Here is a 27,848-nt window from a genome sequence, read left to right on the forward strand (position 1 = left end):
ATTTAAATAGGAGACCCTCCCCACTATTTAAAATCAACATATCCCCTATGATTATGCCAGTCCCTGTCCTCCTACCACGTTTTATGTTTCTTAACAGCACTTATGGCCATCTAAATTAAATTCCATACTTGTTTATTTTCTGTATGTACCTGGTCATTGAAACAATGGTATTTTGTTGGTTTGTTCCATCCTAGCCACTAGAATAATGTTTAGCACAAACCTACACTCGATATGTACTGCTGCAGCAGTTCTGAAAAGTAACTATACGGCACTGACAGCTGCGATAGTTTTTCTCAACTTAGGGGCACCATGGCTGGGAGGGGGAGAAATGTAGTTGTAAAGAGCTCCCTTGTATACCTACAACACAGCAGTTAGTGGTAAAAACCTCAGGCTGGAAGTTGAAGGATGTTACAACTATTAACTCCTTCGTTAATCTAAAGGTCATCACGTCACCTCACTGAATGAATATTACTCAAAAAGAGACAGTACCAAATAATTCATGCCTACTACTGAACTCAGACATGAACTTGTCAATTTCCAGCTGTACATTTCAACAGGAATCCAATTTTTTATCATCTCAAGCTTATATGCCTAAATTTGTGAAACAGCATTAACTTAACTTTACATTTGGCTTTGAATTTACTATTAATCAAGTCAAGTAAATCAAGTGGTGGAGAAGACAAACACACGCTAAGGTCGGCAAAAATACACTCCCATTAAACATTCTGTCCTCTGAAGGGTAAAAATTTTATTTTTGAGGAATTTCTTACCGCACATTTTCAAAGAGAGTCACATAAGAAAGCAAAAATGTTATCCTCCCCTCATCCTAAGAAATAAATAAGAAGGACATAAATTTTTTTTTTTTTTTAAATCATGACACTTGGAGGTTTAGCACCAGCATCCAAAATGAACAAAAACGGAAAAAAAAGCATTTACTATATATTTCAGATTTCTTTGGTTGGGGTTCTCCCCATGTGGTATTAATATTTCTTGTTTCAATATATATATTACCAAAACAGTAAAAACCAGGAAAAAAAATAGAAACCTAGCGGTTGCTGAAACTGGAGAGGCTGCTCTCTTGTCTTCTGTGCAGGAATTCCCAGGTTCTCAGCTTGCTGGAAAAATTTGTTGACATTTTCTTTTTGTAGTTGTTTCTTAAAGAATAACAGTAAACATTCCAATCTCCAAATCTTGGTTAGTCTTCCACTTTATTGCTTGGATGTTTCTTTGGTGTTGGTTAAGGTTGTGGCCTGCTTTTTGCTTTATTTCTGAATGGTCATTAATTCTTTAGGTCACCTGGGAAAAATTAAAATCAAACTTATAAAGAGTGACAAAGTAACCATGAGTTAAAGAATAAAAAGGCAGAAATTATATGCTTTTCATATAATTAGAAAAAGAGTACTTCAAATGCTCTAAATACAATCACATCTTGTATAGATCTGTAAGCTATATGTTAATTAAATGGAAACTCTCATTTTTTAATAAAGTATTTTTATAAACCAGAAAAGTCAGTACATAAGAGCAAAAATTTTATAAAATTGTATAAAAGAAAATTACCATTACTAATGAACAACACTCAAAATCATTTTAGTGGCTGCACCCTATCTCCTAATATGAATATATCACAATTAGCTATTTACCAAATGTCAGACAGACTGTAAATTGTAAAAATATTTTTTTCCCAATATTTAAAATTATTTCCTTAGAAACAATACCTAGAAATAATGTTATGCCATAAAAGGGTATGGCCATTTTTATATTATTAATATGTTACTCTGAATCAGTTAATTCCAAGTTTGAATAGGGAACTTATTTCTGTGACAAACTGTCCATGCTACCCAAGATAAAACAGAATATTGTCCTCAAAGCGAATGCTTACCTAATTAACGGCTGATTAAAATCCCACATCACTGGATATAAAAGCAGATGGCCTTAAGACACAAGAACTTATAATAATCCCAAAACTTCACTGATGAAATTTTAACAATTTTTGAAAAATAGCATTGACACTGAGTTTACAACCTCTCTCTTAACTAAAAGCTAATGGAAAGGGTGATAACCAAGAAGTATAAGAACTAAAGTCTCAGTTAAAAGGGTTATAAGGTTAAAAAAAAAAAACAACCCAGAATTTATAATTGAGTTGATCTTTCTGGCTATAATTCTATGTAAATAAAATGTCCAAGACCTTTAAAAGACAGAAAAAAGTAGAAAATGACAAGAAAATAACAAGCTATCCTTTTACGAGAGGTTATTCTTTACCATACCCTATTGTAAACACTTCCTGTTATTTCACTTAATAATCCTTGCAACGACCCTAGTAAATATAATTAGTACCCTAATTTTTACCAGTAGCAGATAGTACTGAGACAGAGGATAAACCGCTCAAGATCACCCAGCAAATGAGAGGTGCAGTAGAGCCTGCAATGGGTAGATAAACCTTGGCTCTTATACACTATGCTGCACCGCCTCAAAATAAATAAAGTTGATTATCAAAGAAAAAGGGAAGGAAAAAAAAATCCTTTAGTTTATTCTACTGTTTCTGATTACTAAACAGGTTCTGAAACTGTTTCTGATTACTAAAACCAGGCCTTTGTTAGGGACTTTTAGCATCAGTTTTCCTAAGTGGTACTAGTAGTTAAAAAACTGCCTGTCTAGAAAAAAGAAGTTGAGTATCATCAACTCTGTCTGAATGCTTATACCCTCACCAAAGCTTATTAAAATGAGGTCAATCCCAGAAATATTTAACCACCAAATCACTTTTTCCACAGAGTCCCAATAGAGACAAGGGGTTGGCACAGATGAACTGTAGAACTAGTTTAGACTAATTTGTACTCTTGTTGAGAAACCAGTGATACTAAAAAGAAAATACCAACTCAAGACTGGGCTGCCCCAGCTCTTACCTGCCGATGGTGAAGGTGCCTGGGGAGCCTGGTGTTACTCAGCACTGCTCTGCTGGGTGGGTGGAGCAGGGTTCTCAGTTGGTGCTTCACCTGCCTTGGCCTAAAATGCAAAACAAAGCCATAAATCAGATAAAGTCAGATGACAGTGGAAAGTTCAAGACTGAAAGTTCTTAAAAGTTTGAATTTTCCTGTGAAGGAAAATTAGCATGCAAAAATTTAACTACTCTTATGTATGAGTCACAAATTACTACCATATTCAGTCCCTGGCATCTCTACCAAAACAAAACGAAACCAAAACCTCACAAAAACAAAAAACAAAACAAAACAAAATTAGTACCATATAAGAACAGCTTACAAACGGCAACTAAATACCACTACTCTCCATAAAGTCTGATATACAACTGCTTTCAACTCATGCTTAGAGGCAGCTTCCTCTCGATAAATGCCTCTCTTCTTTGAAGAACCCCAAATGTTTTAGCTCTGAATCCCCATTAGTATGGGCCATTCTTTCAGAGAATGTTAACTGGATTCAAATATGTGGTCTGTGTTATGTGCAAGGCATACCCTATATATATGGATCTTGAGCAAAATGTTTTTGTATTTGTTAAGTGTCAGGTTTCATGTGATAAAACCACTTTTAGAATGCTAAAGTCTGACATGATTAAAGACTATCTGGCAACATCCGCCCTGACTGGTTGGATTTACCTCTTTGCCATCTTGTGAAGGAGCGTTAGGAGGACGCGGGCGACGCCGGTAATTGTAGGGACGCCGGTATCCACGGCGAACAGACGGCTGGTTTGGACCACTGGTGGCTTGCTGATTTTCTTTATCTTCAGCCTCTCCAACTGCTGGGGCAGGTCGTGGGCGAGGAGGTCCCCTGCTGTAGGGAACACAGAAGAAAATAGAACAAGTGCCAACAGGACAGGGCTTCTCCAGAAAATAAGGTTTTATTTATTTTAAAAAATTAAAAAGTCAAGTGATCAGGGCCAGGCATGATGGCTCACCCCTGTAATCCCAGCACTTCGGGAGGCTGAGGCAGGCGGATCACTTGAGGTCAGGAGTTCGAGACCAGCCTGGCCAACATGGTGAAACTCCATCTCTACTAAAAATACAAAAATTAGCCGGGCGTGGTGGCACATGCCTGTAATCCCAGCTACTTGGGAGGCTGAGGCATAAGAATTGCTTGAATCCATGAGGCAGAGGTTGCAGCAACCCGAGATTGGCACACTCCAGCCTGGGTGACAGAGGGAGACTCCATCTCAAAATTAAAAAAAAAAAAAAGTCAAGTGATGAGTACTTATTGCTAGAATTATTCACAGGTCAATGCAACAAATGGAATAGAGGTTTCATGAAAAAAAAAATCTTAATTTTCCATCATTTTCCCCTTTCATTTGAATACATATTTGTAAGGAACATACATATACCGAACACATACTCTGTTCCTATCAGGCCCTTTGATAAGCACTAAGAATAGGAAAATTAAAAAAGAAAAGAAGAGTAGTCTGGTATCTGCCTTCCATGAACAGAATTTAGCAGAGACTAAGGGAATTAAACATGAGAAGAAACATTATTATGTGCCAGAGCCTGTGCTAGTCGGTTTTAAAATTAAATATTTAATATGAATGGTAATTCTGTGGGTGAGATTTATAACAAGAAAACCAAGAGGTTTAGATGATAAAGTATACGGCTGAGCTATATAAAAGTGCTGCTTTTATAGGTTAAAAAAGGTCAAATATGACTTTCCAAGATCACATATCCAGGGACTGACAAAGCTGAGCCTCACACGCTACTGAATCCTTTTTGTTCCAGTAAGACATTTCTATGCCATCTCTTTTATTTTGAAAGTCCCTAGTACTTAATCATTAGTGATTATGCCTAAAGCTGGAGGGAACCTTGTGAAGAAAAAGGATACGATCCTTTTACAATTATATTGGTGGAATCCTTTCCCAATATAATATACTTTTTATCCTTCAATAAAGCCATACTGACAAATTTCAAGGTAGCATAAACATCATTCAGGAAGGAAGCTGTAGTTTTTCCACTTACCACAAAGGGTAAGATAAAAGAATGGGCAGGCTTATATTATAAAACGCTTCAAAGGGATCTTATGGAAGGAGTCTAGCCTAATTCAGTCTTCAAAAGGAGTAAAGCACAAATACAATAACCCAGCGTTCACTAATATTAACCTCAATGGTGGTAATAATATCTAATACATAGTGAGGCCTTTACTTTATCAGGTACCACAGTAATTATCTTAGCTGCATTAGTACCTTTAATCCCCAACTATAGAATATCTCTTTGTTTTCAGACAGGGTCTCACTCTGTTGCGCAGGCTGGAATGCAGTCCAAGAACATACATCTAATGAATTCTAGAGTAGGAAGATAAATTCAGGCGATTTGATCATACCCTGATTTAACCCCTCTACTGGACTGCCTCAGTGATTAAGTCACTATCCCAAATATCCTCTGACACTCAATTCTTCCTCCATCTGCAGCATTACCACGGAATTGCCCACCAATAATTTATCTGATTTATTTTGATAAAAATTAAGTATTAATTTACATCTTATTATAATTCCAGAATACAAAATGATGCTTTGGTGCAGAGATAACTAAAAATTCTAGTATTAAGTAGGTGGGAAATGTCACACCACCACCTGAAAACTCTGGCATGTAGTCAAAGCATTCACATCTTCTAGATATATAATAAATCCACAAAACGGAACCACACAGTCCTCATTCTACCATTGTGCACACAAGTCCTTTAACTGGCCATTAGAGGAAAATGCGACATACCTACGGTACCTTGGGCGGTAAGTTGGATTTCGATGAACCGGTCCCTGAAGTTGTGCTCCCTCTGGGACTCCATCCTTCATCTCTCCAATCTCACCAGCCTGAAGAGGCAATGAGAGCTGACAGTGAGTGTCACGGCACAGGGGATAAGATACAGTGCATACAGCTATGTTCAGAATTTTTTTTAGAAGTAAAAAACAAAATGCTTCATTACAAAACTAGGCACTCTCAGTTGCAACACAAACTATTTATGAGTACATCTTCGTGAACGACTGAAAAGGAAGACAAACCTAGTCTGACTAGAATACTCATTTGCTGAGTCCCAGAGCACCTAACTTTATTTTCGCGTATCAATTTAACATTTTGAAATCGGATACATTTCATTCATCTCTTTAAATAAAATACTCTTTTATTTTTCTTTACAGCAAACTTACTTTAAGCCAGTGGAATAAAATTAACTTATTGTACAACTTCCAGGGGAAAGAAAGAACAACTTAAAAAAAGAAAAAAACCCACCAACAGTGTCTGCAATTCTTTACCATACAGCCATAACTCAACTTTCTTTTCTTTTCTCAAAACATCCCTTCCTCCCGCTAAGAGCCAAATACTGTCCTTCATTATTTCATCAAGAAAGAGAAACAGTCAGAAGACAATTTTCACATTCTCATTAGCAAATCTACCCAGCTCCCTGTATTTACATTAGAATTTTCTTCTCTCCCATTACCCTGGGTAAGTGGTCCAAGTTCATATCTGAAACCAACAGCCTCTCTATTCTCATCAACTAGACACAGCATGTCAACGCTATCCCTTCACTATATGTTTTCACCTTTTCTATCATTTCCATCCAAGCATATATACCCAGTGAAATAGCACCCATCCTTTTAAATTTTTTTAAATTTTGAAATAAGCACAAAGTTACAGAAAAGTTAAATGTAATTCTCAGATCCCATTCAAGTTTCACCATTTGTCCCAATGATGCTCTTTATAGCAAAAACACCATTTAGAATTATGCACTAAAGTAAGTTATATCTTTTTGTTTGGAGCAATTTTTTAAAATTTATTTATTTGAGATGCAGTCTCACTCTGTCGCCAGGCTGGAGTGCAGTGGCGCGATCTCAGCTCACTGCAACCTCTGCTTCCCTAGTTCAAGCGATTCTCCTGCCTCAGCCTCCCAAGTAGCTGGGACTACAGGCATGTGCCACCACTCCCAGCTAATGTTTTGTATTTGTAGTACAGATGGGGTTTCATCATGTTGACCAGGATGGTCTTAATCTCTTGACCTCGTGATCTACCCGCCTCAGACTTCCAAAGTACTGGCATTACAGGCATGAGCCACCACGTTGGTTTTCATGACCCTGATACTTCTTTAAAGATTACAAACCAGTTATTTTGTAAAATATTCCTCAACTTGGGTTATTGGTGTTCACTAACGATTAGATATTGTCTTTGCATCCCCAGGGGAATGTCACAAAAGTGACACTGCATTCTCCTCACTGCATCCTGTCAGGTGGCATATAGTTTCAATTTGTGCCATTACTGATAATGTTCACTTTGATAAGTGGTTAAGGTGGTATCTGCCACCAGAGTCCTCCACTGTAAGTTGACTCTTTCCTTCTTTGTAATTAATGAGTACTTTGTGAGGAAGTACTTACAAAGTGCATAAATATACTATTCCTTATCAAATTTTTCAATATATTGGTTTATTTATTTATATTTGTATGGACTCATGGTTTTCTATTTTTTTCAATGAGTTGTAATCTGTTACTATCATTACTGGCCAATGGGAACCCCTTCAAGCTGGCTCATATCCTTTTGATGTGTTTCCAACATTCTTTGAGTACTTCTTCGCTTTCTGCCACAACAAGATGTTCCAGGCTCATATTATACTTTCTCTGTCCCAGCTCTGAAATCAGCCATTTCTCCAAAGGGAATTCTTTTTGTTTGAGAATGTTATTTAAAAACAAAAAATTGGGGGACAGGTATGCTCAATGCTGTTACTAAGATATCACAGCTTTCAGGACCTTTCAGTAGACAGAACCATGGAACACACACACACAATGTTACATATATATGTGTGTCTATGTATGTGTGTATATATATATGTGGGTTTATGGCAAACACACGTGCCTACCTTGATCTGCCCATTTAATGGCTTTAGAAGTTGTTGGTGAGATAAGGGGTAAGGGAGAGACCAGGGGTAACTCTGCATTGTAAAAAGCAAATCAAATCAAGCAAAAATCTTGCTCTGATCCCTTATCTTCTTCCAGCTACTACCCCATTTCTTTACAGACATACATACTAAAGAAAAACCAAACATCATGACCACCACTACAGAAACCTCAATGGGGAATATGTCTCCTCTTCCTGCCCTTTGCTGTTTCTTAAGTTCATTCTATTTAAACTTTTGTCCTCACCAAACCACTGACCTCCAAGTTACCAAATCTAATAATCAATTCTCAGCTTAATCTCTACTTATCAACAAGCATTTAACACATTTCTTTCTTGAAATACATTCTCCTTGGCTGCTCCTTCTCACTGTCCTTTGCTAGACAATCCTCATCTTCCTAATCTTTAATCGTTGGTGTGTCCCAGAACTTGATCCTAGGACCCTATTTCCACCTACACTCACTTTATAGTTAATATCATCCTGCCCCTATGGCTTTAAACATCCTGTTTTATAACTCCAAATCAGCCAGGAGCGGTGGCTCACGCCTGTAATCCCAGCACTTTGGGAGGCCAAGGCAGGTGGATCACGAAGTCAGGAGATTGAGACCATCCTGGCTAACACAGTTAAACCCCATTTCTACTAAAAATACAAAAAATTAGCCAGGCGTGGTGGCGGGTGCCTGTAGTCCCAGCTACTCGGGAGGCTGAGGCAGGAGAATGGCATGAACCCAGGAAATGGAGCTTGCAGTGAGCTGAGATCGTGTTACTGCACTCCAGCCTGGGTGACAGAGTGAGACTCCGTCTCAAAAAAAAAAAAAATAAATAAAATAAATAAATAAATAAATAATTCCAAATAATTATTTGCAGTTCCATTTCTCCCCTTCAGACTCCCATTCACGCCTTTCCTGGGACCTGATGGACTTGATCCCTTGCTCCATTTAGGTCTCTTCTCAAATACAACTTAATGAACTCCCAAAAATGTTGTCAACCACGGTATCTAAGACTACACCTTCCATCCTCCAGCCACTTTCTACCTCTTCCCTCTGCTTTATTTCTTCTGCCTACTTAACACCTCCACTTATACGTGAATTTAATATGAGAAAAAGACCTCCAAAGAATTTTCACCTTTCCCCCCAAACCCAATCTTTCTTCAGTATTCCCATATTTGTTTAAATCAAAACTGCAGAGGTATTATTTACTCCTCATACAATATATTACCATTCCTCATACTCTTCACTCAATCCATCATGAAATGCCAACACCTCTATATGCTTAAAACATTTTCCAAATCTAACCATTTAATCAGACCTTCCACTGCCAGCTTCTCTAATACAACCCATGTTCATCTCTCTACTGAAAAGATTATAACAGCTGTTCTCCCTGCTTTTATACTCTTGCCTCCTGTGGTCTAGTCCCAACAAAACAGTCCAATAATCTCTTCAATGTTTCTTTTCTGTTGAGATCCCTTTACTGGCTTCTCATCACATTTACAGTAGGTCAAGTCTTTACAGTGGTCTACCAGCATGTCTGACCTCCCCTGAGATCTCACCTCATACCCTCTCCCCCTTCATTCACATCATCCCCATCACATGAGCCTCTCTTTAGTTTCCTAAGTAAGCTCGGCCATTTCTTCCTCAGAAACTGTTGAGTCACAAAAAAAGACTGACAGAAACAGCAATTAACATGTATAAAGGATAAGAGTCTGCCAGAAAGACTGGATGACAAGAACAAAATGAATTTAAGTTCTACCACTTCTTGTCCATGTAAAATAAAAGTTGCTGATTTTTAAAAGTAATCAAATTCCTTCATTTGTGACAACAACAAAAAATATGGAAACCACTGCTTCCCTCAGGCTATAGAGACAACTAAAGAAAGAACCAATTCCAAGTATCTGTCACCTGGTAGATGCCACAATGTTGCTCCCTTCCCTCCATCATATAATTATTTTCTCAAAGACAACAAGCACATAGTAGCTCAGTGAATGATTCTACTTAATTTTCAAATCTATAGAACTATTTTCTTTAAAAATGGAAGTCATTCAGTCACTAATAAATCATGCTATATTATGTCCTTAGTGCATAAGGCAAATACCACTGGCCTATATATTCCTATTTTTTTTTCTATTATGCCCAATAAATTTCATAGTGTTGTAATAGTAGAAAACGTTGGCGAAGACTTTTCTATTTGATCTCAATAATTTTTACTATCCTAGAGATCCATCTATATATTTTTAAGAGAACACACTGACAACCTTGAAGTAGCTTAGTTATATGGATGAGAGCTTTAGGAATTTTCTTTTGATGCTCTTGACTGGCTTAACCAGACTACTTTGTCAGAGAGCTAGTAAATGTTATAAAGATTATTAAAAAATATGGTTTAAAGGATCAAGACAACTTTTACTTCTGACATGGAATAGGTAGGAAAGTCAGCCATTCAGTCAATAACTAAATGCAGTTAAGTTACAGGAATAAGCGTACATGTTCAAAAGCAGCTTTTGATTAGCTTCTGCATATGATGTTTTATGTGGCACTAAGGAACGACTTTGCTCTGAAACTTCAATTCCTAAGATGAAATACATTTTATTTCAAAAGATATGAAAAAGAATCATCATGCTTTCAGCAAACGTGATATATGTTGTATAAGCCAAACACTAAGGAGGAGTATTTCAGGAAAGCACTATTAAGACGCTAAAAATAAGTGCATATTACAATCTCACTGACTTTTCCTGTCCTTGTTTCCTAGAAGCCCAGAGTGCTGCCCTAAAGCTACTATGTCTCATGTACCCAATCTCTCCATATATGTAAGTCTACTTGTTATTTTTAGCACATTTGTCAGGGGCAGCTGTTGAAGAGTAGAAGGAAAAAAACAAGAAAGAACACAGTCATGCATGATGGGACAGGAGAAGGGTAGCAAAGAACAGACTGAACATAATGTTCGGTCAAAACATCTAGCGGTGAGGGGAAAAAAAAGAAACCCCAAGGACACTGAGGAGAAAAAAGTTCTGGCTACTGATAACAAAAATGATGATCTATCCCTAGTTTTCCAAGTTCCCTAGGAACTGCAAAGTTGATGTAAGGGTTATTAAGCACAAAACAAACTCAAAACAGCTGTACTAATATTCTGCAGTGAAAAAGGAGAATCAATCATCAACAACCTCCATTCTGGTAGGTTGCCTTTAAAAATCAGCACTGTCTCATTTAAAACCAATACTTTATAAATGTTATTTATGCTGCAGGCATCTCTTTTGCTAAATCCTTTATATTTAATCATCATAACCCTATGGTGCAGGCATTTAATGCCCCCACTTAATGGATGAACTTCATCTAAAACTTGGTTTTCTCAAAACCTCACAAATAAGTAGCAGAAACAGGATTCAAATCCAGCCTGACTTCAGAGTCCAAGCTCTTACACATTCCACCTGTCTTGTTACCTTAATTCTTTTGTTCTTCTATCAACTAGAAACTTTAGCCATAAGGGTTCCCTATTATAGGCATGGATCACGTGGTTTTGCTTTTAGAAATGTTACCGGAATGACTGCTTTGAAAAAGCAGACTGAAGGCCTTGCCTCAGCTTTTGTAGCATCAGGAAGCCATAAGCAAGGTTTCTGGCAGCTGATGTTGGAGGAGGAGGAGGAAGAGGAGGCAGAGAAGGACGGAAGGGTGAGGATTGCTGAAGAGAAGTCTCAGTTGCAATTTTACCTGTATTCTGTTGGGATGGGGTAAGACCCGTGAGCGACGGTCAAAGGTCTGTCCCACGTGGTAAGGCGGGAACCGCCGCTGCCGGTACTGAGGGCGATACTGGGGGCGGCGCAGCTGATTCCGGGCCCCAGAGAACTGCCTATCAGTGGCAGGGGGGTCAAATCCTTCACTGCTGCCGCTCCCTTCCTCCTCCTCCTCCCCAGCGTACTAGCGAAGCAAAGAAACAGAGATTCAGGAGAAGTTTTAGCAAGGAAAGAACCAAAGAACACCATTTAGGATGAATATCACCAAAATAAAATCTCCCCAAAGCAATATAATCCTTTCCATTATACAGACAAAATGCATTTAACCCAGATTATCATGTGATTGCCTGGGATAAACTACATTAAGATTAGAGTAGATCTGTGCAGATAAAATACCAAGAAGCAGAAAAGCAAGAGCAATCAATCTACAATCAATTTAATAGTCATCTCATTAGAACTGGTATCAGCTAACCAACCACCCGAAGAGTATCTGCAAGGTTTATAATTTTTGCTCCATCAAATGCGTGTCTCCCAGCATTTACCATCCACTGAGGCAACGTCAGGGAAAAGCCAAAAAATAATACATTTTATGATGTTACCAACATATTTGACCCAAGTGGTATTCTTCCTACAAGTCTGTAAAGTGTGGATGGGATCTCTGAAAACTTCCAGGGGGTCAGCGAGGTCAAACTATTGCCATAATATTACTAAGATGCTATTTGCCTTTCCCAGGCATTCTCTCAGAAGTATATGGTGGGGTCTCCCAAAGGCTACAATGACATGTGGTCTCTCAGCAGACTGAATGCAGAAACAGATGTGAGAATCCAGCTATCTTCTATTAAACCATACATCAGAGATCTGCAAAAGTATAAAGCAATACCACTCTTTTCAATTTAAATATTTTTTCCATAAAAACTGTTATTTTCATGAACATATATTTTTAATCAATTAACATTTTAAGTTTATTTTACTTTCTAATATAATATTAATATAAATAAACATTGACAAAAACTCTAGAATCCTCAATAACATGTAAGCATGTAAACAGATCCCCAAATCAGGAAGTTTGAGAACAACTGACCTAAGGCATGACTCCCTTTATATGTTTAGGAGTAACGCTGTAATCATACTTTGATGGTAGTAAGCCCTAATCCTGGAGGTTTCTAAATATAGATCTTATTAATATTCACAAAGGAATTCACTGATTCATTTTATATTTTTCTTCTATTTAAATTATATCATATACTACCATTTTACATTTTAAAAAACCAAACATCCTACAAAGACTATGTGATTTCAAGTTTTACTTTAAAGGGGATATGCAAATGTCTTTAATGGGAAGTAACTAGTTTTTAAAAATGAATAAATAAAAAAAGCAAAATAATGACCCATTACTTTTTTTTACAGGAGTGTATTTAAGCTTTGGACCCTTCCAGAACAAGTCCACATGTGCAACCAAACTCCCCCTCCAAAAAAGCCTCAACTAGTCTAACTTCAAAAAAAATCAAGTCATTCTACTCTTCATAAAACCTCTACCAAAGATGAGATTCACAATTATGTAAACGTTTATTTGCACAGAAAATGCTTACCAAAATATTAAGTGTGAGACAACATAAACTGTTTTTCTTCTTGGGCTTATCTTCCTCTTTTGCATTTCACACAATCAAATCTTTAAGAGTTTTACAAAGCATAATAATGGCACCAGCACTGCTGAACACACTCTTTTGAGAGATACTGAACAAGTTGTTGGGACTTAGATATTACAACAAAAAAGCTCATTTATGTATACTTTAAGAGTTTTAACAATTTTGTTTCTTAAGCGTTTTAACAATTTTGTTTCTAAATATCTTTTATATGCATGACTTTAGAATTTTCAGGTTTTGGACAGGAAAAGTCTTTAAGAAAAATTTTTCACTGAATGTTTTTCTACCACTTTTGCTTTCGAATTAACCTGGGAGTCAAAATAATCACAGTTAGCGCTCTGTGACTCTGATGAACTTCAAAGAGAACATGATGTAGGAAATGCTACAGCAGCTCATTCCTAGCTACCCCCCTCATAGCTTATTAAAAATCAAATAAGATAAGCAAAAACAAAGAAACAAGTGGGAAGTCCTAAGGAATCTGACAGAATTAATTTGGGCAGGATGTGATGATGGCAGAATAAAGAGGAAAAGCATTTAGGTAAACAGAAAGATATAAATCTATTAAAACATAAAGATAGGTCATTCTCAATCTGCAGATATTTAATTCTGATGAGTTTTTCTTTGGATGAGACAGGCAGTCACAATCCTGTGCTGACAAACATTCGGAGTTTTCTTCAATGTGCCAATACCTGGTTCTAATTCTAGAAACACCAAGAATGATTCAAATCTAGTAAGTTTCTCATGACCACAAATATACTGGGTCCGTTTTGGGTGCCTTGAGAATACTCCTATAAACTGAGCCTCCCAAGAAAGCTCCAGCCAGATTTGCCACCAACTCTTTCCCCTGCATTGAAACCAACCTAAAGAACTAAAAATCCACAGAATCACTTATTGCTTCTTTACTTTGAAATAATGGAAAAATGCTATGCTAAATAAAACAGCCTCTTAACCAAGGCAAATTCGTTAGTAGTTCTGTGGCCTGTACTTTTATTGCCTATTCACAAGTTATTTTCCACTCTTTCACCAACCAAATTTTGATTTTCTTAGAGGTCAACAGTGTCGGCACCAAAGAATGAACAACAAGGTTAAGTCAATGATGGAAATCCATTCCCCTTTGCCAGTGAATGTCTGTGACTAGGTTCTGGCCCGAAAAAAGAGCCAAATGAAGAGAAACCTTGTTAAAAAAACCTCAGCACTGTCTCCCTTAAGTCTTCCTGTTAAAAGATAATTAAATGTCTACTACTTGCAGCCAAATATATCCTAACTGATACAACTTCTGAATGGCAAGTGTCTAATGAGACCAGTGGCTCTGGAAAAATTCTGAGCGCTAAAATTTCCCCTTAAGAGTACCGTGTATACTGCTCCAGTGATGGGTGCACCAAAATCTCAGAAATCACCACTAAAGAACTTATTCATGTAACTAATCACCACTGGTTTCCCAAAAACCTATGGAAATCAATAATACACATTTTAAAAAATAAGATAAAAATTTCCTCTAAAGAAAAAATAAAAATCACTTAAATCATTTGTCTCCAGGAGAAGACAAGGCATTTATCTGCTCCAAGTACATACACTTAATTCCATGCATGAACAATTTCTCCATCACTGGTTAAGTAACAGAGACAACGTACATTCCGAGGAGGGCCACGGCGCCTTCCATAGTAGCCACGTCTGTAACGGCGCCGATCTGCAGCGTAACGACTCCCTTCCACAGGAACTCCATCCGGGCCAGTCACATTGGCAGCTTCTGCACCCTGAGAAGAAAATAAAAAGATGGCCTCAAAATTAAAAAGAACATACACTAACTCAAAAAACAGCCTTGGACTGCTAGAGTATAAGACTGGCAGAACATACTAAGAATTCCCACTGTGATTTTAAAAACAGATCTAGGTTTTAAACAAAGTGAGTAAGGTACTTCACATCCTGATTTAAACATATATGGCTTGTTTGCTCATACAACCTGAGTTTTGCTTTCTTGTCTAGTCATGTCAATCGCAAAAGCAATGTGTAACCTCTTTAAAGAACATAAATCAGCAAATATACAACTGTCAAAGTAGAAGCAATGCTAGACCAGGAAGAATATTCCTCAATGGGAAAGACTTGAGATACTGTTATTTTCCTAGAATGTGTTGAAACCTATGTTAGTCTAGGAGGTACCAAGAGGACAATCCCTATTCATGGGCTCACATGATTCTCTGTCCAGCACAAAGGTACTGAGTGAAACTTCTATTTTGGCAGCAACAAGAAGAAAGGGTCTTTGATGAATAATATTCTCCACACATGTAGTCCTTCTTTAGCCTTTCCTATTATCCTTGAAACAGATTTAGAATTCTTATTCTCATATGGACAAATGGAAAATGTTTCAAAAATGTTAGAAAAATGTAGACCAAGAAGATTTCAGAGAGTGTATTTCACACCCTACATCAATTTGTAAAACCCTGAGTTCTGAAAACATACAGAAGAAAAATCAACCCAAAACAATTTTTTAAAAATTGGATGGGATATCAGAGATCCTCACAGACTGGCAGGTGCTGGTGAGTGATTTGAAAATCTAAAAGACTTACAAGATACCCTGGGGATCACACTGGTAAAGACAATTACTTAAATTTCTGCATCAAATGAAATAAATTTTCTTTTAAAACACAATGGTTTGAGAGCCATTAGGAACATGACCTATGGAATGGTATATGTGTATGTGGGAGGAGCACATACAGGGAGTTAACCTGTCATCCAGTTAATTTATAATTCAGCTGCCATGATTAGCTGCCATGGCAGTTGTGCTATATGTAGTTTTAGCGTGTTTTTAATCTTACTCAATATTGTTTTACTAGTATCTATAACAGACGAAACGCAAAGCATAAAGGGCATTACTGACACGGAATTAAATATGTAACAGTATTAAAAACTTCTATAGCTAGTCTTCAGGAAAATCCCTTAACTTCTTGGATTCAATTGACCTGGACAAAGCTATTTTAGGGTCTATCAGGGTACCTTCAGCTTCCCAAAATCCAAGCCAAACAGAAAACAAAATGATTAATATTCAATTTCGATCTCCTTTTATTGAGATTAAAATATTCTTTACCATGTATTATTTGTAGGTAGAAGTGCTTACAAGTCAGCCTGAAAACTTTACTTTGATAAAAGAAATCTTTTGCCCTAAAGCAGTTTTTTTTCTTTTCTTTTTTTTTTTTTTTTTTAAAACGGAATCTTGCTCTGTCCCCCAGGCTGGAGTGCAATGTCTCAGTTCACTGCAAACTCCACCTCCCAGGTTCAAACGATTCTCCTGCCTCAGCCTCCTGAGTAGCCGGAATTACAGGCGTGCGACCACACTCAGATATTTTTGTAATTTTAGTAGAGACGGGTTTCACCATGTTGGCCAGGCTGGTCTTGAACTCCTGACCTCAGGAGATCCGCCTGCCTCGGCCTCCCAAAGTACTGGGATTACAGGTGTGGGCCACCACACCCAGCTGCAAAGCACTTTTAATATATTGTTAATACATAAGATAGTTAAATTTTAATCTGCATTTCGAAATATATACCTTTGGTATAAAAATATAAGTTATTTTTAAATTGAGAAATCAGCTTTTCTTTCCATAATCAGAGTTGATCATTTATTAAATAAGAAATTAAAGTATCTTTATTGCAGAATGTTTATAATGACAATGTCAAAAATATTTCTGCTAGCTGGGTGCGGTGGCTCACACCTGTAATCCCAGTACTTTGGGAGGCTGACACAGGTGGATCACCTAAGGTCAGGAGTTTCAAGACCAGCCTGGCCAACATGGTGAAACCCCGTCTCTACTAAAAATACAAAAATTAGCCGGGCGTGGTGGTGGATGCCTGTAATCCCAGCTATTAGGGAGACTGAGGCAGAGGAATCACTTGAACCTGGATGGTGGAAGTTGCAGTGAACCAAGATCGCGCCACTGTACTCCAGCCTGGGCAAGAGGGAGACCCCATCTTAAAAAAAAGAAAAAAATTCTGTTTAAAAGTCACTTCCTGCTATTGTACAAAAATTCCAAAGTCATGTCAATTCATAAGGGGCTGATAGATAATTTATTGTGCAACAGTACTATGTGCCAGCACTTTGATACCCAACCACAATTTCCTCTCACCTTCTCTCCTTCAACCACATCAAACTCTACAGTTTCTCCATCTCCTACACTGCGCAGATATTTCCGTGGGTTATTCTTCTTGATGGCAGTCTGGAAAGAGAACAGAAAATTTTATTCGATGTATATTTCAATATTGGCCACAGATTTCACTGCTTTCAAGTACACCAGAGTGAACTTGAAGAAACTGTTGACCGATTCTTATTCTTCCACCATTCTCCCACTAAGTTGGATCTCCAACACAACAACAAGAAAACACTATAAAACTATATTCCACATTACTTCCTTGATTTGTGCTATTCATCTTGACAGGTGGATTAAACAGAACATGTTTTTTCTATAATTGCAGTGTGTGCAGTGACTACACACTACTGTTACAGGCTGATCACCTGATCATATCAGATGTATTAATTACCTCAAACCATTAAGCTTCAGAGATTCTCTGAATCTCCGGAGGAGGAAAGGAGGCAGTGATAAAGAAAAACAAATTAAAATGCCAAGGGGATAAATATTTCTGACGAGTAAACAAAATTATCTCAAGAATCAGAACGTATTAGTAATAATCTGGCCTCCCCCCTCTCCTCCCATTTTGCAGATGAGTTAACATGAGGCTAACAGTTAAAATGATTTATCTGAAGTCACAACCGTAACAGCCCCAGGGATGATGGGGGAAGTGGAGGAGGGGGAATTCATATCCCTGTACTCTACCTATATGATATTTATTCAACATTTCTCCCATCACACAATTCATGTCAACAAATCCTACATTCCCTGATAATACATTAAAAGGTTAGTGAAGATGCTATTCTTCATTAAACATCTACGCCTAAATATCTGCTTATGAATAGGTGCTGCTCTCTCTTGTTCCATCAATGAAGGCAGAAAATAATTCCTGCCATGCATTTCCATTTCTTTGGCTGGTATCTCTAAACAGTTAAAGGGGCTTGAGTTTCTATGGAACTAGGTCAACCTTATTTTATAAAGTGATTAAGCATGTGTAATCCAGCCCGTCCCCTAACTCTGAGTAGGAGGGAAAAGAAATAGTGAGCCAACAGAGCAGAGACCTCACCCATAGAGGAAAAAAGGCAGTTCAGGACAGGCACGCAGCACGAACATTCAGCCATTCCAAAAACAGCCCCTCCCTGCCGGCTCGCTCCCTTTTTCCTGTTAAACTGGGCAAGCCTCAACACATTGAGGTGACTCACCACACAACCTCACGGGGGCTGGAATCGGGTCATATACTCACAGGCTAATAAAGCCAGCCACCAATACAGCAACTTCTGAGGACCTTGACTCTAGCAGTCTTCAGAGTTCTTACCCTAAAAGGTCTATTAACCTCAAACCTCCAAGTATTATAAACAACACTATTATGACCCTAAAAGTCACTGTATCTGAACAAAATAAATCTACTCAAATTATCTAAATACAACTGAGATATATCCAGTCTAGTAGAAATATAAACAATAGAAACCACAGCTAGATACCACTATCTCCAACTCCTACAGTCACTCCAATACACACACAAACCTAAACAGAAGGAAACAAAAACACAGAAAATCAGATGCATTCTGGATTTCTGCATTGCAAGAGAATGGGCTGGCATTAGTACCTGCTGCTCTATCTTCCTTATTGTTATACTCTGAGAACGCATATTTCAGACAATTCACTGAAAACTAAATAAACAAAAAGAACACTAAGGATAGTATTCCTTCTCTTAACCTATTTTATAAAGGAAGTCTAGGACATATTAATAACAGAATAAATAACATCCTAGGCTAATAAAGCAAAGAAAAACTGAGGCATCTATAGCAGAGAAGCTCCATATCTTACCCATTTCCTCTATTTCCTGCAAATCTAAGGGAATTTGCAGCTTTTGACCTGGACACGTCCTAACATGCCTCATTTAACAAGAGTGAGGGCTACCCTGAGAACTGGAAGTTTTCTCATCTTACTATCTGCTTCTCTGCGCTATTTACTTCAATTGAGAGCTGCTCTGACAGAGGAGCTTTAACCAATACCTACCCAGGCAGAAGCCAGATTGGCTCCAGGCAAACACTAAGGAGGAACCACATCAGGAGAACAGGATGCTAAAAGGGAAACAGACTTTTTTTTTTTTTGCTAAGGACTCAAAGGCTTTAAAAATTAGAAAGTGGTCTAACCAAATATCACTTTATACAACTGCAAAAATAAAACTATTTGAAAACAGTTAATATGATGGGGTAGAAGAACTTATTTGCCAATCTTAAAATGTGGAACTGAACTCCTGTTGCAAAATAAATCACAGAAAGAGTTTAGATTAAAATAATAATCCATAGGACTTACTTTTGGGAAAGGGCTGACAGAAGATTACACACCCTCTCCTCACATAGCAAATGTAGTATTTATAATCCCTCTTACCTGATGTACAAATACATCTTCTTTGGTGTCATTTCTGTTGAAAGACAAAAAGCTCACAATTAAAGGTAGTACGTATGTGGAAAAACTTAAAAGAACCTATGTGTTATGAATTTAACTCCCAAGTCCTCAAAACACAACATATATTTTCACTTATTTTCTACACTCAATTCAGACACCTAAAATCCTTGTTAAACATTTCTAACTCCACAGGCCACCCACCTTCCTCCTCCACATTGCCACAGTGCTTAGATCCAAGCTCATAGACTCAACATACAGAAACATCCCGTTCCTCTGTCTCTTTCTGAATCACATGGTGTGTAATCAGAGCCTCAGATTTTCCTCCCAGCAAAAGCAAAGCAAGACAGTTAAAAGGACAGGGCACAGCTGTGAACTAGGCTCTCCTTACACTGAAACTTAAAACAGCCCCCCCACCCCCACCCCACCAAAGGAGACAAGAAATTGGAGGACTTTAAGAAGGGGTGGGAAAGCAAAGAAAATGCCGATATCATGTGAAAACCTCATAATACTCCCAGCATCTTGTAGTTGTGTTCTCATTCCTGTACGGTTAAAAGTTACCACAGTTTACAGTTTCTACATAGGACTGGACCAGAAGTGAGTTAAAGATCCAGCTCAATGACTCACTAGTTGGGTGACCTTAGGAAAGCTGCTTAACCAGTGTAAGACTCCATTTCTCCATCTGTGAAATTATGGATATGGTCTCATTTATCCTAAGGCCCTTCCCATTTCTGATTTTGTCACCCCCTCCTTTTTTTCCTTAATGACTAGATTTTATGAAATAAGTTATTTATTAGTGTGCTGGAAATGTATTTTAAGTAGTATTTAACAACCAGTAGCTTAGAAATGAGAATATTTACAGTGCTTAGAAACCTAAAAAATTTACATAAGGCATTAATGAAGGCTAAGGGATTTATAACTGCTGGTGCCACAATGTAAGTATAAACTTAAAAGATGCAAATATATGCACACACATACCGATTTATAAATCCATATCCATTTCTGACGTTGAACCATTTGACAGTGCCAAGGACTTTGGTGGCTAAAATAGGATTAAGCAGATAAATTAGTATCTGACCTACAAAGAGATATAGCTCATATCACTAAGATCTTGATAACATTAGACAAAGCCTAAACATACCTAAAGAAACCATTAAAAGCTTAATTCCAAAATACTTTAGAAAAAGAAAATGGAGCAAGCCAAGATCTCATAAGGAAATACTTTTCAGAAGACTAAACCTTTCTTCCTTATTCAACTTTTCAGGAAAGTCAAAAGATAAGGAGTGGTTATAAGTCTATACAATTCTGTAATCATTAAAATCGACAAACACTGAAGGAAAAAAAGAATGTTCAAGATGAATGTTCCAAGTTTTAACCTAGACAAATTTTATAAGTTCAAAATAGGAGCTACAATAAAAGAGTGAAAGACCTTAACACATCACTTTCATACTTGGAAATATTAGGCAAACTTTAATGAGAAACAAGGTGGCTCCTTGTTAACAGGCAATCTACAAAGACGTAAAGCAACTTGTACAGTCGCCAAATGGGAGCCCATCAGAGGAGTCAAGAATAATTATAGAACTGCTGCTGTCTCAATCCAGTTCTGTACTTACCACTCTGAGACGTGATATAACAGGTCTTTTCAAATCACATGATGAATTTGGGCTTGTTTCTTTTTTTACCTTGCTCTCTACAGTTGTGCGAATCAAACTTAAGCATTTTTCCATAAAATCCCCCTCTTTACCCATAATGGTTGTCTCTACCTCATGAGCAGGACCACTTCTCTACAATGCCTGATTTTAGCAGAATTGAGAGAAGGAATCTAAACAAAATAAAACTTCATGTAACTTGTATTTTGTAGGTTTATATTTATCTCAACTATTTCAAATATGATCTTTGGAATCAATTATGAATGACAAATTCAGTACTTCTAGGAAATGCCCCTGTCTCAATTCAGGAAGTGCAAAAAGCAATTATCAAGACTCGATGAAACAGGAAACCTGATAATAGATTACCTTAAAGAAAAAATAAAAAAGCCTCAGTAGAGAATGAAAGTAATTATTAACATCAATCCATACTGTCTTTTCATAAGATACAAAGTTTATAATTTCCAAGGATAAACAATAAGGCTTCACTTTTAAATTCAAAACTAAAATAGTAATTAAGACTTGCTCTGTTGTAGGCAGGGGTAGTTCTGAAGTTTGCTAGACTGATACACTTGGGAAAATACTTTAGCTCTCTTTGTTGGGGGAAAGAAAATCCAAAACAAAAAAAACATGTCTTTATATCTCCAAAGTTATGCAGTCTACACTGATGAAGCATTCTCCAGCTTTAATTCCAAAGATCTCTCATCTCTCCAAAGGAGAGATCAAACCCAGGCAATCTTACGTTTGAGGCCACTCTAATTGGAGCAGCAAGGCAAAGGAGAAAAAAACAGTTGATGTTTTCGATGCAAATGTACACAGAAGAGGCCTGTTTTTGATACATTATATGCATTTAAGTCAGGCAATATTCCAAATAATATGCGTTTAGTGCCTCTTTTCATTTGCCCAAAAAATTAATTACCTGGGAAAATATAAAGACTGGAACTGTTTTTAATATCTAGCATTGTTGAAGGAATAATCTTGATTAAAATGACAATACTAATAATAAAGGAAAAAGATGATAAATAATTCTCAGGTCTAACCTCAATCTAAGCTGAAGGTTATTTTTACTCTCCAATGTAGTTTAAAAAAGTTTCGTAATTCCGCAAATACTTCTCCAAGGACTTCTTATGATCAAATTCATTCCCATGTCTTGCTTTAAACCATAAACCCACTTCATATACACTAAGGGGAAGGGTTGGGGAGGAAGACCATAGATTTCCATAACATTTATCAGAAGGAAAATTTTTTTGCACTCATGAAAACTATTTTTCCTGGCCTATGTGCTTATAAACTCAAGTGAAGGCCCATTTGCAAATACTAGAACATATCCATTTTAGTCAGCACTGTGCCTAGTACATCTTAGGCATCTATGTGTTTGCTTGGCAAAGGAAAGGGGATGGCAGGACACACTAGACAGAGACAAACAGTGTTGAGGTGTCACGTAGAAAGGGCTGTCCTTCATTTTTAGAGAGACGCAGTAAGCGTGGAAAGATAAAAGGCATCAGACTCATCACCAGGGATCTGCAGAGACAGTTGCTTGAGGAAATTAACCTTCATTTATCTGTTTCCTTCATCTTTAAAGATAGTATCTGCTTTCCCAATCTCAGAACAGTACAGGATTAAGTGAAAAACCGCAAAAGCTTTCTACAAAAATAAGGTATCATTAACAATGTTATCTTAACACTGCTTTGGAGAACACAAGGTTTTCTCTCTCAGACATCTGGCAGAAAGTGTTCCAAGAAATATTTGCTAGAAACAACATCACAATGTACTACTGACTAGATTTAAGTAACTTTTAGTCCAGCAAAATCAGGCCTATTTTGTTTCTTAACCTACACAGGTTACAATTAGCACGTTGTTTGGTAGGGACTTAGTAAAAGCCCTAGAAAAAAAAAAAACAAGAAAATAGTCCTCTCAAGGTGGGGAACATTGAATACACTTCTCTCACATTGCTCCCTCAACTTTCTTCCCAAAGGGGAAGTAGGGCTCAGAGAGATGAGACAAACATGCCCCACCCCAAATAGTGAAGAGGTCTCCGAAGCATCCTACACCATCTGTTAACGTTCCTGTTTATAAGAGCGAACGATATGGACACACACCCTTTAGGGAGGTTATTCACCACCCACCTGCTTTGCAAGCGTTTAAGAACTCACACAGGGGCGTTACTTACGAAAAGAACGCTTGTTATGTGACTAAACCAACAACCATCACAGAAACCCTTTCCATCCACTGCCCCCCCAAATCTCAACATTTCATCTTCCTGTTTCCCTTCCTACGTTACAAGTGCCAAGGTAACAATGTTTTGAACTAACGTCATACCCCCACTTCCAACAAAGTTTTTTCAGCTGCTACACCACGTGCGTTCCCACAGTCCGGGAAGAGGGAAGCGTGTAGCCATTGGTGGACACTGAATGGCTGTTTGCAGCAGTGGGCACAGAGCGGGGGAGGAGGACGTGGGACTAAGACCCAAGTTTCCCGGAGACGATTGCAACACCTCTTTGCTGGCATGTGGCCAACAGGAGCATGGCGTCTTTCCCATGCCCATGTGGGAAGGGCGTCAGGGACAGACACCTGACCCTTCCTGGCAAGAAGCTTTTCTATCTTTCCCTCCCCGTCTCCTTCTAGCGCCCTCCTCTTCCCCAAAGGAAATGCTCTCCTTTTCCAGATCCCAAGCAAGGACCCCAAAGTGCCAGGCCCACGTGTCGGTCCTTCCCCTATATCCATTCCTACCCAAGGTCCCCTCTCCCAGACTGCCTCTCCTTTCCTCTCCAAACGCAGGCATTTTCCACCACGCGAATCCGCAACAGTGCCCGTCTGGGAGACAGAAGTTAAGACCTAAACTTTCTGGCCCGGAACCAGAAGGGAGGTGCACACGGCCGCCAGGAGCGCAGGGCGCAGCGCGCTCACCTGGGAGCGCCGGCAAGGGAGGCGGCCAGCGCTGGGGACCCGGAGACCCCTGGGGACCCTGTGCTGTCAGCGTCTCCAGCCCGGGTGGGAGATGTAGCGCGAGCTGCCCACACGTGCTCCGCGGCCGGCTGGGCCCGCCCCACTACGGCAGCCCCTGCCCTCCCTGGCCTGACTCACCGAGAACTTTTTTCTCCGCGTCTTCGCTGCCGGCGGCGGTGGCTAAAGAGGCGGCGGCCGCGGTGCCCGTGGCTGCGGGGGCCGCGTCCCCACCGGGGTTTCCTGCGACGTGGGCGGCGGGCGCCGGGGCCGCGGCCTGGGGCGCACCGCTGCCCACCGGGCTCTTGGGCGCGGGGTCCTGGGGAGCCGCGGCGGCCGCCTCCGTCGGAGCCTGCGGGAGGGTGGTGGTGGTGGTGGTGGTGGCCTCGCCCGCCTCACTCATGCCTCCTCCTCCTCTGCTCTCGCTCAGGCGCCTCGGTGGCGGTTGGTCGGCGGTTAGCGCGGCTGGTGGTCGCGGCGGCCGGGGCTCGCTCTCGGGGAGGCCGGGGCGGCTCTCGCGGCGCAGGCGGCGGCGGCCGAGGTGGGGTCGCGCGGCGGAGGCGGCTCGAGCTTCGTGCTGCGCGCTCGCTCTTGGGCTCCTCGCTCGATCTTACTGCCCCAAAAATGGCCCCGCACAAGTTTTTCTAGGCGGCGCACCGGCCCGGGAGGGAAGGGCGGGCGAGGGGAGAGGGTGGGGAAACTTGGCTCGGGAGTCGGGCCCTGGACTCTCATTAGCATTTAAAGGCGCCCGGTGCGCTTTCTAGGGCTCCAATCCGCCGGGACGCGAGCGCGCGGGTCGCGTTGCAGAACCAAGGAAAGCCAGGGTGAACGGGGCGCCCGGGTTGTCGTCTGGAGCGTTCCGAGGAGCCCGCGCTGCTGACCCTTTGTTGGAGCGGGGTGCATTGGCTCTCCTCCCTCAACCCGTCTTGACACCCGCAGCTGACAAGGAGAGGTAAAATAGGGCACCCAAACTACTCTGCGCTTTAACCTCTCAAACACTTGTTTTTAAATCCTTTGCATCTAGTCAGTCATTCAACATGTATCAAGCACCAGCAGCTATTCGTAGCACAGCTGTTAAGACCTGGAATAATAAAACCTTAAGACTATTTGGCAACTTACTCCTGAAAGGTAATATACGGATAATTTCATCTGTAACACGCAGATGAGGAAATTGACCTCACAGATTTAACGTAAATTCAGAGTTTACACCAATTTAACCGCAACAAATAAGGAGCTGTCAATATATATTTAATAAGGAACACAAAAAAAAGCTGAATAAATCCACTTCCTACCTTCTGCTCCAGTTGCCTCTGCCAGCTGGTGAAAGCTTAAGGAACTGAGCCCTCTTAGCCTCGAGGATGAGAGGTATAGAGAAACAGATCACCCAATAAACATTATTCCCAAGTTGAAGAGCCCACATGCCCTTTGAGAATGGGCTGGATGGTACTAAACACAGGGCCAAAGGGTCTGGGATCTGTACCCAAAGACTGTGTGGAATACAGGACTGTTTCGCCCCTAGGGTTCAGACAGACTAGGTATAAATTCTGGCTCTGTTTTTTATTAACCAGGTTAACTTGGGACAGAGATTCAATGTCCCAGAGTCGGTTTCCTGCTTTATGAGAGGTTCTCAAAGGTGACATGAAAAGTAGATGAGATTATCATGTGTCACTCCAATGTCCGGTCCACCTAAAGCTCCTTTGTTTTGTTTGTGTTTTTAAAATTATTGCCTGTTCCCTCAAACAATTTACCAAAGTTTTTCCAGGAATATGTCTGTAATGTCGATGTCTACCTTAACATCAGTAGGGTAACTATCAAGTGTAATTCATCTTTGTATCTCCACTGGTTAGTACAGTACATAGCACAGAGTTTGGACATAGTGAATGTTTAAAAAATGAAAACAGACCAAATTCTTCCAAACTCAATTACTTATCTGCACATTTGCTATCAATTATTATGAAACTTTCCTGAATTCTTACTTTCTTATTTCATCCACAAAAAACACAAAGAAAATAAGTTATTTGAAAAAATAGCAAATAATGTAATTTTGAGCTTTTCTATGTAATTCATCAATATTTAAAAAATTACAAACTCTTAAATGTTAGATTCATATTTTAGTTTGACTTCAGTATGGAGCATACAGTGATGTCATATAAATGTAGATGCTTTTAAAATGCTGGTCTAATTCTAAGAATGATTAAATTATTTCTTAATTTGAAAGATTATGGTCTTAATTACAATTAAATTAGAAACATGATTTATTCTGGTGAGGACTGACCATTGACTTTCTTATTCAGCAAAATGATTATCATTGCTATTTACCTTTCAGAATTACATTACAAGAAAAAAAAGTACGGAGATTGAACTCTTCAAACCGATCCAACAGTAAAGCCTTTTCAAAAAATTCATCCTTGGAAATAATTCATAACTAACAGGTGTGATCTCCAACCTCTGGAAGACCCTAAATTAATTACAGATGCACCCTGGGATTTCCTAGAATTTGTGCTGGACTGGCTTCCAAAACTACTCATCATTGTCATCCAAACAAAGCAGTGAGCAGCTGGAAGTTGTTGGTACTGTACTAAATAAATCTAAAGAAAATTAGAACAAATATGATCTATGTTTAATAATCATAAGTAGGAAGCAACTTGGATACAGATACACATAAATTTACCCATTCCTTCATTCACTAATTCATACACTCATATTTGCTAAGCAAATGCTATGTCCCGGACAAAGTACACCATTATGAGTATCCAATGTTGGCCAAAATGGAGCTGGTTGTAAGGTCTTTTGATATGATGTTAAAATTATTTTTCACTATCAACATTTCTATTGTAAGACAATATCATCATTTACTAAGTTTAAGAGTAAGTCAACAAAGAATTATAATCTAATTGCTGACAGCAGTCATTTTTAAGCAATTATTGGTTTGATCATAAAAACAAATGCCACTCTGTTCCTAGTATGGAGGAAGTTAAAGCTCTCACAACTGTTGGAAGGGCTGAAGGAGGGAAATTCAGAGAAGCTCCACTGAAGATCTCTCAGCCTCCAGTCCCCAAGACAGTGGTTCTCAGGAGTTCTCCTGAAGCCACTGGAGCCACAAGATCTTTCAGAAGTTCTCAGCAATTCAGGGCTGGATTCAGGTTTTGTGATGCTTAAAACTAATACAATTTAGAGAGCCCTTTTTGAGATAAAGTTATGAATACTAAATTGCTAGGACTGCTCCCAGAGTCTTCGAAAGGGTCCGTGCAAGACAGGAGCCCTGAAATTTAAACTTCATTAGCTTTACTCCTGCACCTGCTATCTCAGTCAGCAACACCGATGCAGTAAGTCCTCAAGAAGTTCATCTGGAAGCAGCTTTGATGCCCATGCATCTTTCTATAACTGACTCTGGAATATAATGGTCTTCTCCTCTTCTTCCTTCTAAACTTTGAGCGAAAGGCTCTCATTGTTAGATTCCAACTTGGAAATATACAGGCCGGGAGGGAGATTCTGGGAAATGTAGTCTCTGC

General features: G+C 39.1%; 1 protein-coding gene and 1 long non-coding RNA gene across 3 annotated transcripts; both read right to left on the reverse strand.

The window, feature by feature from the left end:
• Positions 1-728: 728 nt before the first annotated feature.
• Positions 729-25,004, reverse strand: YBX3 (Y-box binding protein 3). Of its 2 annotated transcripts, XM_008954972.5 has the most exons (10): positions 24,478-25,004; positions 20,726-20,789; positions 19,733-19,766; positions 17,339-17,428; positions 14,855-14,977; positions 11,558-11,764; positions 5,697-5,794; positions 3,606-3,780; positions 2,901-3,000; positions 729-1,296 (listed from the first exon to the last, which is right to left on the reverse strand). In XM_008954972.5, exons 1-9 carry the CDS (start codon positions 24,737-24,739, stop codon positions 2,935-2,937), a joined length of 1,119 nt encoding a protein of 372 aa, XP_008953220.2. In that variant the 5' UTR covers positions 24,740-25,004; the 3' UTR covers positions 729-1,296; positions 2,901-2,934. The 2 variants fall into 2 exon arrangements, with proteins under 2 accessions (XP_008953220.2, XP_034791263.1); XM_034935372.3 differs by lacking the exon at positions 11,558-11,764 and having other exon boundaries at positions 24,478-24,978.
• On the reverse strand, positions 12,001-14,848 carry LOC134728467 (uncharacterized). The gene is made up of 2 exons (XR_010108889.1): positions 13,170-14,848; positions 12,001-12,438 (listed from the first exon to the last, which is right to left on the reverse strand). It is a non-coding gene; the product is annotated as an uncharacterized LOC134728467 (long non-coding RNA).
• Positions 25,005-27,848: the final 2,844 nt, after the last annotated feature.

This window comes from Pan paniscus, chromosome 10 (genome assembly GCF_029289425.2).
Source record: "Pan paniscus chromosome 10, NHGRI_mPanPan1-v2.0_pri, whole genome shotgun sequence".
Taxonomy (NCBI): Eukaryota; Metazoa; Chordata; class Mammalia; order Primates; family Hominidae; genus Pan; species Pan paniscus.

Excerpts from the sequence above, each read along its gene's own strand:
- YBX3 (XM_008954972.5), bottom strand. The coding sequence starts at position 24,739 with ATGAGTGAGGCGGGCGAGGCCACCACCACCACCACCACCACCCTCCCG. Across the intron at positions 20,790-24,477 it reads CGCGGAGAAAAAAGTTCTCG|CCACCAAAGTCCTTGGCACT; the intron begins GTGAGTCAGGCC and ends ATCCTATTTTAG. Across the intron at positions 14,978-17,338 it reads ATGTGGTTGAAGGAGAGAAG|GGTGCAGAAGCTGCCAATGT; the intron begins GTGAGAGGAAAT and ends TTTTCTTCTCAG.